This window comes from Trichechus manatus, unplaced genomic scaffold (genome assembly GCF_000243295.1).
Source record: "Trichechus manatus latirostris isolate Lorelei unplaced genomic scaffold, TriManLat1.0 scaffold00024, whole genome shotgun sequence".
Taxonomy (NCBI): Eukaryota; Metazoa; Chordata; class Mammalia; order Sirenia; family Trichechidae; genus Trichechus; species Trichechus manatus.
In genome coordinates this window covers 4,211,877-4,223,359 of record NW_004443960.1, presented here as the reverse complement: position 1 = coordinate 4,223,359, position 11,483 = coordinate 4,211,877, and the positions used below count along the sequence as shown (strand labels likewise).

Sequence of the window (11,483 nt, the reverse complement as noted above, 5' to 3'; positions counted from 1 at the left end):
AAGTTTATGGGTTTTTTAAATCCTTATTTTTAGATAAAAAAATTTAAAAACGTAGGAAATGCCCAAAGCATTCTGCGATCAGAACACTGGAGGCCCAAGTCACCTTCAGGGTCGTCCTGAGATGATGCAACGACTCTGGCCTGGGGACGAGGGAGGAGGCTCAGTGGCAGTGAGATGAGCACACAGCGGGGCCATATCCTGAAGGGTGACACACAAGTCCACACAGACACCCCCCAACCCCGGCTTTCAAGGGACTCCACCACCTAAGGGCTGACTTGTGCCGGTGCAGAAAGAGGGCGGAAGCTTGCAGAGTCTGCTTTATTGAGTACTGGAATATTTACACAGGTCAGAGGGGACAGTCGTGGGCTGCACGGACCTCCCAGAGTTTTCTGGTTGAGGAAGGAGGGCTGGCAGCCCGGGACAGGGATCCTGGGCCCCCACAAGAAGCCCCGCAGCAGAGCCCAGTGGGTCCCCGCTCCCTCCCACAGCACTCCCAACAGAGGAAAGCCACCCCCAAAGTGCTGAGAGACCAGAAGGAAGAAGGGAATGAGCCCGGAGGGTCAGAGGTATGGGTGTCCTGGGCCTGCACTGAGCTGCTGCTGCCCCAGGTGCCCAGGGACTGCAGGGAGCAGCATGAGCCCACTTCAGCACCTGGACTGCAGAGAGGACGCTGGCAGGCAGAGGCTTTAGCATCTGGCTTTTATTAGCTGCTTGTTTTCTCATACGCAGCATTAAAAAAAAAAGTCACCTGAGGTGGTCATTTAGTGGGGTGGGGCCAGTGGTCACAGCGGGAGGTGGCACCAGCGTGGTGGGGTGGGGTCCTTCACAGGTAGTACCAGGCCAACAGTCCGGCAGCCAGGGCCACGCTGGCGGCAATAATGAGCTGGAGGCTGGGCATCCTCAGCACGGCCATGGCTGTTTGGAAGGGGCAGCTGCTGCCCTCCAGGGCACCTATGTGGGGGTGCCAACAAGAGACGCGCCATTAGAGGGGCTGTGGCCATCCCACCTGGGAGGGGAGCTGGGGAGATGGAAGACCTACCTTTGTCCTGCTGAGCGGCATAGTAGGGGCATTTGCGCACGTCTCCTTTCCCATCATGCATAGGGAGCCCGTCTTTCAGGGTCTCTTTGGCCAGCATGGAGCCAGCCTGGTCCAGTTCACTGAATATCTGAGGAGCAGAGGACCACTGGAGCCATTCAGAACTCTGACTCTCGGGGCTCAGTGCAGACTGGCCCCCTTCACGAAGCTGTGCAGAGGTGCTGCCCAGCCCCTCCCCAAAGGGCCCACCATGGAGGAGCATCCCTGCACCACCCAGGCGCCATGCCCTGTGGCTGGCCTGCTCGGAGATACATCCAGGAACTGAAACTGTAAGGGCCCAGAGAGATGAGGGCAGGGCCAAGGGGTTGGCCAGTCTGAGGTGCTTACCCAGAAAAATCCTGGGAGCACTGCTCCTTACCCATAGGGACGTGGGAGAAGAGTCTACAGCAGGGTGGCTGTGTCACCCTGAGAGGCTGGCAGGCCTGTGGCACTTCTCTCCCTCACGCCCACTCTCCTTGGCACAGAGGGCTGACTCGTGGCTCTGGGGACAGTCAGTCCCCTGGGCTCAGCCCCATCTAAAGGCTACTTGTAAATGGAATTACTCTCCCTGGTTAAAATGACCTCTCCCTGAACTTAAGCAGGACTTTTCTGAGCAACCCCTGCTAAAAAGAAAAGATCCACTCTCAAGACCAGAATCCTGCAGTGAGGGAGGGAGGCAGCTCCATTTTCCCCAAACACCTCTACAGGCCGGGGGGCCTCCCTCTTCCCAGAAGGCCTCTACACAGGCCTCTGTGGTAAGCACCATCTCCTGGGCTCACGCCCTCTGGTGGCCAATTAAGTTTCCTCCACCGTCTCTTGAGCAAGCTGCAGGAACGAGCCAGAGGCCCTGTATCTCCTAATGCCTGATGCCGTTGATTTCCTTTTAGAAAGCTCTGGATTTGCCCCCTACTTCCATCCCAGATACACAGACAAGCAGGAGCCCTGCAGTCCCAGCCACCTGCAGCACCTACTACCTCACAGCACCTGCCGCCCCGCCGTACCTGCATGTTGTACTCAAAGGCCTTGTTGGCCTCCGCCACGATCCTCTCTTTGGTCTTCAGGTTCAGGTCCAGGGCATTCATCCTGGCCCGGTAGAGCTGCTTGAACTGCTGGGCGTTGTCCACATTCTCAAACAAGTAGAACTGGGTCCCCTCCCCCGTGCTGGGGAGTTTCAGAGCCCGCTGGGCCACCTTCTTCAACACCTGGCCCCCCGAGAGGTCCCCCATGTAGCGGGTGTAGGCATGGGCCACCAGCAGCTCAGGCTCATACTGCCCCACATAGTGGATCCGATCCACATACTTCTGGGTGGCCGCGGAGCACTGCACTTGCTTCTCCCAGTTCTCACCAAAGAAGTACTCCATGTCCTTGGTCAGTGCCTCCTTCCGGTGCAGCTCCATGGGGAAGTACAAGGGGGCGAAGGCCGGGTGGTCCTTGTTGCGGTCCATTTCCTCCTCGAGGGCCGAGTATGTAAAGTAAAGTGCAGTGGTGGCCAGCTGTGGGACAGAGCAGGGAGACCATGAGAAGGGGCTGGCCAGCAATGTGGGATCCCACTGCATCCCAGCAGCTGGAGACAAGGCTCAGGCAACTGCCCACACCCCTCCAGCCCCCAAAGACTCATCACGTTACCTCACTTTATACTGTGAAGGTTTCATGTTTTTAAGGAATGACATGGTGAGTTCTTTGGAAAATGGACACTTGTGTGTCATTGATGTCACTGTTACTCCATTTAATCCCCAAGAACCACAGCTTAATTTCAGGAAGGAGCTGAGCACAGAACAAGGCCCAGCTTGCCCCAGAGAAGCTCTGGGGAGGCAGGGAGTTCCTCCCGGGACTGAAACCCCCCACCTGGCCCCTTTGGTGGTCTCGTGCATGATCCTTGCAGGGACTGAGGGCATGTACCTTAAAGAGCTCCTTCTTGATGTTGCCTTTCAAGAAGTCTTTGACAAACTGGGTGTTTTCTGCCCGGTCGTGTGCTTCCTTGGTCCCTTCCTTCAGGAGCTCTGAGAGGTCGGCTATTCTGTGGAGACAGGTGGCCAAGTGTGGGAATTCGCCCTTCTCAGGCCCTGGAAAGGGCCACGTGTGGCTGCGTGCCACGTGCTAATACAACCCTGCTATGTCACTGAGTCAACAGGAGAGCGGACTGCTTGGAATGTCACTCCAGCGTGACAGCAGGGCCTTGCCAGGACTCTGGGGCAGACAGAGGTGACAGCCTGCCCAAAGGATCTAGATGGCACAGAGATGAGCACAGCCTATTCCTCAAGTGTCCGCGTCTGCCGTGAAGCACCTGCATGAGTGGCACTGTGCTTCCATAGCTGCCCAACATCAGGAGAAAGGCCTCTAACCCAGGGCCGTGCTCGCAGGCTTCTCCAGGGGTGGATGCAGAGGACTGTGGCCTGCATCCTGGGGCAACCTCCCTTCCACCTTGTGTCCCCTGCCTCTTCAAGATCCCATGTGGATGAGCCCACTCAGGTCTTGGCAGGATGAGAATGGGATAAAGGCTGGAGAGGTTGGGGCCAGGACCTGGTGTTTGCGCTGCTTCAGGAAACTACCCAGGATGTGGTACCAATGATGCCAGCACAGGACAAGGCAGAGAACCTGGGAGGGGATCGTATGCACACAACCCGTCTGCTAGCGTGTGGAAAACTGTCCTCCCCGATTCAGCCTGTGCTGGCTTCTCAGGAGATTAGCACATATCACCCAGCCACGTGCTAAGAATTAGTTTATTATTAGGATTACTTCAAGTTATAAAAAAAGAACTTTGCCAATGACAGAGTTATAATGAGAGGCTAAGAACACTGAAGAACAGGTTCTGATAACTGGAAGCTTAGAGTAAGCAGACCCTCCACAGTAAGAAAAGCCCTGTCTGAGAGCAGGGTTAGAGTTGTTCCCACATTTAAGGGATGGCAAACGCTGAAAAGGGGCCAGCTTAGATAGATGGTCTCTGATTACCCTTTCTCACCCACAGATGAAACACTATTAGGATTCTCAGAAAAAAAAAGATGAGGAATACCGTCCAATCCTAATACTCAGCACTCCCAGCAGGCCTGTCCCGCCCTCGGGATAAGATGCTGCATGAGAACCACCTAGAACCATGGGGAGAGTGTTGAGCGGCCTAGAGGGCGTGCTGTCTCTGTGGTCCCAACCACGCCAGCTATGCACACTGCTGGTCCCGTGGCCCCGCCCCAGACCGCACCCCAGTGTACCTCCAGTGTAAGAAGCCCACCCTGATGGAACCTAGCAGGCCTCGCACCGCTCACCTGGTGTGATTCTCCCTCTCTAGGGCTCCAGAGCTCTTTTTCTCAGACTCATCCAGCCCTTCTGACGTCTCCAGTTCTGCTGACATGTTGCCGAGTGTGGGTCCTGACACTCTCAGCCCTCAGGTTCTAGGGGAGACACAAGAGCTGGTAACGCCATCTCCCCAGACACCTGCCTGCTCTGCTCGCCAAAAAGGGAGAACGCCCACGCTCCCCAGGATTATCTTCTTTAAAAATCAAGCTCTAACATTAGTGAGGCCACATCTGAATATGGGCAGAACTAGAACATAGACTGTGGAAGAGTTAACAGTATTGTATCGACGCTGAATTTCCTTTTTTTTTTTATGTAAATAATTGTACTGTGATTATGTAAGAGAATGTCCTTGTTCATAGAAAACACACCAGCATATTTAGAAGAGGCAGGCGGTCTGCAGCTTATTGTCAAATGGCTCAAAGAGTGCGTCCGCGTGTGTGCACATTCACCTGTGGAGGGGAACGTACACGAGTGAATAAAGAGGCAAAAGGTTAACAGTGAATCTGGGTAAAAGGTATACAAGACTCCTTTGTACTATTCTTACAACTTTTCTGTAAGCTTAAAATTTTATCACAATAAAAAGTTACCAAAAAAGAACCATAAAATAACAAAACACTGTAGATAAAGCCTAAAAACAGCACGTAGCGCACGGCTCTGAGTTTAGCCAGCCACACACAGACTCTACCTTCCAGCAAGCTGAGCTTGGGGTCCGCTCACCCTGACCCGCTCCAGGCCAGGAGGCTCTGTGTGCAGGGCAGCGGGCGGAGCAGGGCACCGACTGGAGGGTGGTGGGCAGGGCAGGGCACCAACTGGAGGGCGGTGGGAGGAGGCAGGGCACTGACTGGAGGGTGGTGGGCAGGGCAGGGCACCAACTGGAGGGTGGTGGGAGGAGGCAGGGCACCGACTGGAAGGTGGTGGGCAGGGCAGGGCACCAACTGGAGGGCCGTGGGAGGAGGCAGGGCACTGACTGGAGGGTGGCAGGCAGAGGCAGGGCACTGAGTGAAGGGAAGCCTGTGGTTCCCAGCAGCTCATTTTAGAGCAGAGCCCCATGAAGACGCCAAGAGGCCCGCATCAGCTGAGGCCCACATCAGCTGTGCGTGAGTCACTCAGCAGCCAACTGTGATCCCAGCCCACCCGGGCCTCTGCTGGGCTGAGGGAGCAGGTCAAGTGGGCCAATCAGTCCCCACTGCCTGCTGCCACGGCTGAGCCTTCATCAGCTGGGGAACTGAGGTCCCACCGTGCACGCGACAAGCTTATCCGCCATCCCTGAGGCCTCTGCTGCACAAGTCTAAGGGCAGCCCATTTGGAGAACCTTCAAGATGAAGAGCAGCAGAGCTACACCAAGGACTAAAGAGACTAACTCACAAAGACAGAGCTACCAATGCTGAGACCAAACCAGGCCAGCCCTGGGCCAAGGACAGAAGAGACCTTAGTATTTACATACTGAACATTTTCTGCATGCTTCACCTAAAAACAGGTGTCAAGGGTGACAAGGAAGTGTAAAGAAAAGGGTCCTTGAAAGACACAAAGAAGGATATAAACGCCAGCCTCTCTCCCACCACATGGATGTAACCACTGCTAAAACACAGGCACATACTCTCTAGCTGAGTCTCCTAGGCAGGCAGTTACTTTCTCTTTGTTAGCTTTTGGGATCATATGCATGATTTGTACAGCAAGGTCTTTTGGAGCCTTCTCTTACCCTGTTTGTTGCTAGGTGGCGTCGAGTCGATTCCCACCCAGCGACTCCATGTGACAGGGCAGAGCTGCCCCATAGGGTATCCTAGGCTGTAATTTTTACAGGAGCAGATCACCAGGGTCTCTCTCCCATGTAACTGCTGGGTGGGTTCGAACCACCAACCTTTCAGGTAACAGCCAAATGCTCAACTGTCGCACCACCAGGGCTCCTTTAAGGTTTAGCGTCTCTCTGTCCCATGGCATTAGTTATAGGAAGAATTCAATGAGAACACAGAAGGTAAAGTGTAGCACAGTGTCTGCCTCCCCAGTAAGCACTCAATAAATGTTTGATACAATTGTTTGCATTTTGAATGAGGCTTACTGATGTTGTCCAACAACACTCAGAAAATAGAAGAATATATAAAAAATGGAACCTCTCTTGACTTCCAATCACAGACGCTCTCGTCTCCACGATGCTGATGAACTGTATGGTGCACAGTGCAAAGAACGCAAAGGAAGGTGGCAATGGAATGGGGGTGATGGCATCAGAAAGGCTTCCCACACAAGGAAGGACTGATGGGAACTTCTGCAGTGGCAGGATGTGGAGTGGGGAAGGGGAGGGGTCTCTGGATCAAGGGAACAACAGGAACGATGTCGGAAATGGGACAGTCCACAGAAGAGATAACATGAAGCTACATGGGCACCTACCACCACAGCAGCCAACGCAGGGTGTCCTCTTAACCAAGGAGGGCTTTGCCAGCAGCAGATACACCCCGCACGGGTCCACAGTGACCTCACTTTACAGACTTTTAAGAAAGAACATCCCTACTCTGTACCCTTGGGTACCCTGGAGGCCCAGGATTCATCCCCAGCTGCTCAGCACTCAGGCCCAGAGAGGAAACAAGGGCTGCCGGGCCTGGAGCATGGGCCACGTAGGAGCAGGAGGGGGCAGAAAGGACCCCAGACCAATAGACAGTGGTGGGCACACATGGTGAAACTGGTGGCACGGCTCCAGGCACCTGAGGTGCTGCTTACAGGTGCACTGACAAGTGAGGCATACAAGGACAAGTGCGGTTCAGCTGCACCGAGCACTCCACTCATGGCAGCTTACGTGAACACCCTGCCGTGTGCACCCAATCACGCTGCCCGATGACAATGGTGTGTGTGACTAGATCTCATCACGAGCTGTGTGTTATTTGTTAATAACTGCACCCTTGGGAGGGTGGAGTCCTGTTCGAGCAACAAGCCTTCTAAAAATACAAGCTTCTCTTAAAATACAAAGGAGGGTGGGGAAACTAGCGTCCACAGGTGCCCACTTGGCATTTTCTTTTTCTCAGCAGCACCTTAATCCGTGCCAGTGCCCCCTAGGCACACCCTCCACCAGTCCTGCCGGAGAGTCCCTGACCCCCTCCTCTCGGTTCTTAGGAGACCACACTCAGTCCCCACTGGCAGGGCAACAGCTGTCTCTCTCTCCTGAGTCTCCAGGGTCTGGAAAGTAATAAATTCTCCATAAATACCTTTTGAATAAAAAAATACAGGGAGGAGTGGGGAAGGAAGGAAGGGAGAAAGGAAGGAAAAGGTCTAGCGCATACTGCCGAGAATACGCAGTCAAAAAGCACAACTGTAAAGGGTAGTCGCTGTCCACTAGGTCAACAGTTCTCTAAACTTGATTTACTCATTTTGCTTTGAAGATAATGGCTTATCCCACCCCCAGCAGCAAGGATATTAAGTCCTCCCCACAGACTAAAAGCACCATCTGTACAAAGTGGGAGAGAAGGTGCACGCTCTTGGGAAGGTTTGACTGCCACAGTCAACCCCCACAGGCTGGGGTGCCAGAGAAAGGCAGCCTATGTCCATCCCTGTGGCCTAGTCCACTGGTCCTCAGGGTGGCCACACAGTCACCTTGGGGTGCCACTGCCACCTTGTAGTGGCAGAAGCAGAGTTCTCTTCACTCTCTGAAAAGCTGTGTGTCCAGACTTAGTCTGGCTAACCATTACACTCAAATCCTTTTTTCTCTGCAGAAACCACTGACATCCCTAAAAAATAGGGTTAGATCATAAATGTAGGACACCTTTCTAGACATCAACCTTTCAATGTCAACAAGAGCTGCCCCGACCCCACAAAAACAAAACAGACCAAAAAGATCCCACTCTGGGGGAATACACTGCAAAAAGTATTAATAGTAATCTGTGATAAATAGCCTCACAGTGACATTAGAAGTCACAGCATATAACAATAGATACCTGCCTGCAGTGGCAGTAACTCATGGTGTCACCTCTGCCATAGACCTCCTCTGATACCAGACCATACAGAATCCTTAGCAATGTTTTTTTGTACTGTTACTCGTAAACCGTAATTCCCAAATTATCACTCCTTTTCCTTTAATTACTATTTCATTCTAAAAAAAAGTTACTGATATAGGTTCACAAATACTACCACAATATTGTAGCTAAAACACCAGAAAATTTGACAAATCAGTGACTTTAAAAACACTGGCAGCAACGAAAACAACAGCACGTGTTTGTAGCAAGTGCAGACTAAACCACTGGATTTGAAGCATCATTATAACCTGGTAATAATGACAGCTCTGACTGGAGTGCATTAGAAGATTCAAAAAGTAAATTAACGTAGAGTTTTAGCCTTGTAGATATACTGATACATGTAAGCTGGGCTTGCAAAAAATACTTTTGTTGTTATAACTACAGGAATGTTTTTGTAAAAAATAATAAATTTCTGCTAAAACGCTGCACAGAAATTTTATAGACAGTCCTTTTGGTGTCATCCCCTCTGACAGTGTCACCCGGTGCAGTCTGCAATCCCCAAACCTCTCAAATGACATCACTGCCTGCCTGCTCAGACAAAAGTACAAACGGGGTGCACAACCACCCATGCATGGGGAAGGATACACAAACCTATCAGAAAACAAGACCCAACACTGACTACAACTCTGTGCAAAAGTACAGAAGTACACTGCCCAGGGCAGGAAGGGAATCTGGAAAGCTATAAATACTTGGTTTTTAGAGAGGTCTGTTGGTTTTAAGGAGGCTTGAGGGCGCAGTGGTTAAGCGCTTGGCTGCTAACCAAAAGGCCAGCAGTTCAAACCCACCAGTCGCTTCATGGGAGAAAGATGTGGCAGTCAGCTTCCTTAAAGATTGACGGTCTTGGGAGGCGAGGCCAAGATGGCGGAGTAGTCAGATGCTTCTTTCTGGTGGACCCTCTTACAACAAAGACCCGAAAAAACAAGTGAATCGATTATATATGGCAATCTGGGAGCCCTGAACATCAAAGGTAGAGTTGAGGAACCGGACTGAGTGACAGGGGGAGGGAGAGACGGTTCAGAAGCAGCGAGGAGTTGCCAGACTTGACCCAACGAGAGCCTGAGCCCTTGAGGCCTGAGCAGCTCGAGGGTGAGCTGTGAGGCAGGCAAGCAATGCTGCTTTGGAGGCGAGTTTACCGCACGAGGAGAGACCCAGTGCCAGAGTGTCTACACCGCCACCCAGAACCAGTGAGAAGCGGCCCGGGATCGGTGAAAGATAAGTATTTGCATACAGCCTACCGCACAGATCGAAAACACCCCCCTTATGGAAAAACCTCTCTCCCATCTACCTCCTTGCTCTGCACTGGGTCCCAGACCGGCTTCAGCAACTGCTGAGTCCCCTGGGCCAGAAGTAGGATCCGTCACACTCCTGGAGCCATTCTCCCTGCCTTGGAGAGTGAACAAATTAACAAACAGGAGAAAAAATAAACTGCCGGCTCCCCTAAGCCAAGAACCCAGGGTAGGTACAGCTCCCTTGCCTAGGCACAGGCATAAGGGATCCAGGGACTCTGAGTGCCTTTCCGCCTGCATCTCAACAGCATAGGCCCTCAGTACTGCAGTACAACAGAGTATACTCCAGAACTCTAACTTCAACTCTTTCAGCTGTGAAGTGGCAGGTTCTTGACATTTGACACTGCTCTGCCCATTAAGCAGGGTCTTCACCTACCCACATCAGTGGTCTGAGAACTGGTGGCTCCACCCACGTCACCTAACCACCTGTGATAGGGGCCCATGAATGAGAGGTGCCCCCCAGTCCTTACACCCACCAGCATTAGGTGTTCCTGGTTCGGCTGCGAAACCCACCCACCTATGCGCTCTAGGGAACAGAGATAAGCCCTCCTCCTGGACACTCGGGGGTGACCATAAGCCCCCTGTCTTCCTCAGAGTGTGTCCCCCTGCTGCAGCCACATGCTTGTGCCTACACCAATCACCCATGCCTGTCCAGGACTGTGAGAGCCTACACCACACATCTGGTGGCTATCTACCCAGGCACCTGAGCTGATTCCATACAGGAGGACTGGGCGGACTCCCGATCTCACACACCTAGTAACAGACCTAACCACCTGCTGACAGGACATTAGAGCTTCATACATGCCAATAACCCAACCAGCTCATACAAGCAGCCTATTTGGGCATATCAAAACAAAACAAGAAGCTAGGACGTATAAAATAAATAAATACATTAACTTATTGATGGCTTGGAGACAACAGTCAATATCAAATCACATAAGGAGCCAATCCATGAAGGCTTCAGCTAGATCCCAAAATAAAGAATCTAGAAATTTTCCAAAGGAGGAAACTTCCTTGGAATTACCAAAAAGGCAGAATACAAAAGATTAATATACAGAACTCTTCAAGAAATTAGGAAGGAAATTAAGCAAAATGCAGAACATGCAATAAAGGAAATTAAAAAGATTAGAGAAGAGCATAATGACAAATGTAACCGGCTGCAAGAATCCACAGAAAGACAGCAATCAGAAATCCAGAAGATTAACAATAAAATTTCAGAAGTAGACAACTCAATAGAAAGTCATAGGAGCAGAACTGAGGCAATGGAAGTCAGAATTAGTGAGATTGAAGACAAAGCACTTGACACCAACTTATTTGAGGAAAAATCAGATAAAAGGATTTAAAAAAATGAAGAAACCCTAAGAATTCTGTGGGACTCTATCAAGAGGAATAACCTACGAGTGATTGGATACCAGAATGGGGATGGGTGTGGGGGATAACAGAAAATACAGAGAGGACTCTTGAAGATTTGTTGGCAGAAAACTTCCCTGATATCGTGAAAGATAACAAGACATCTATCCAAGATGCTCATCAAACCCCACATAAGGTAGATCCCAAAAGAAAGTCACCAAGACATATTCTAATCAAATTTGCCAAAACCAAAGATAAAGGGAGAATTTTAAGAGCAGCTAGGGTTAAACGAAAAGACATCTACAAAGAAGAGTCAATAAGAATAAGCTCGGACGACTCAGCAGAAACCATGCAGGCAAGAAGGCTATGGGAAGACATATATAAAGCCTTGAAGGAAAAAAACTGCCAGCAAAGAATTACATCTCCAGCAAAACTGTCTCTCAAATATAATGGCAAAATTAGGGCATTTCCAGATAAACAGAAGTTTAG

General features: G+C 51.2%; 1 protein-coding gene across 2 annotated transcripts in view; it reads right to left on the bottom strand.

The window, feature by feature from the left end:
- Nucleotides 1-300: 300 nt before the first annotated feature.
- Nucleotides 301-11,483, bottom strand: part of HMOX2 (heme oxygenase 2) — a 40,599-nt gene continuing 29,416 nt past the window's right edge. The window contains exons 2-7 of one of the 2 annotated variants that reach the window (XM_023728446.1): nt 4,732-4,812; nt 4,333-4,458; nt 2,975-3,092; nt 2,077-2,568; nt 1,040-1,166; nt 301-951 (exon numbers count right to left, since the gene is read on the bottom strand). In XM_023728446.1, coding sequence (XP_023584214.1) covers nt 824-951; nt 1,040-1,166; nt 2,077-2,568; nt 2,975-3,092; nt 4,333-4,418 — 951 coding nt within the window. In that variant the 5' untranslated portion in view covers nt 4,419-4,458; nt 4,732-4,812 and the 3' untranslated portion in view covers nt 301-823. The remainder of the gene's footprint in view (nt 952-1,039; nt 1,167-2,076; nt 2,569-2,974; nt 3,093-4,332; nt 4,459-4,731; nt 4,813-11,483) is intronic. The other variant, XM_004373217.3, reaches the window with a different exon arrangement.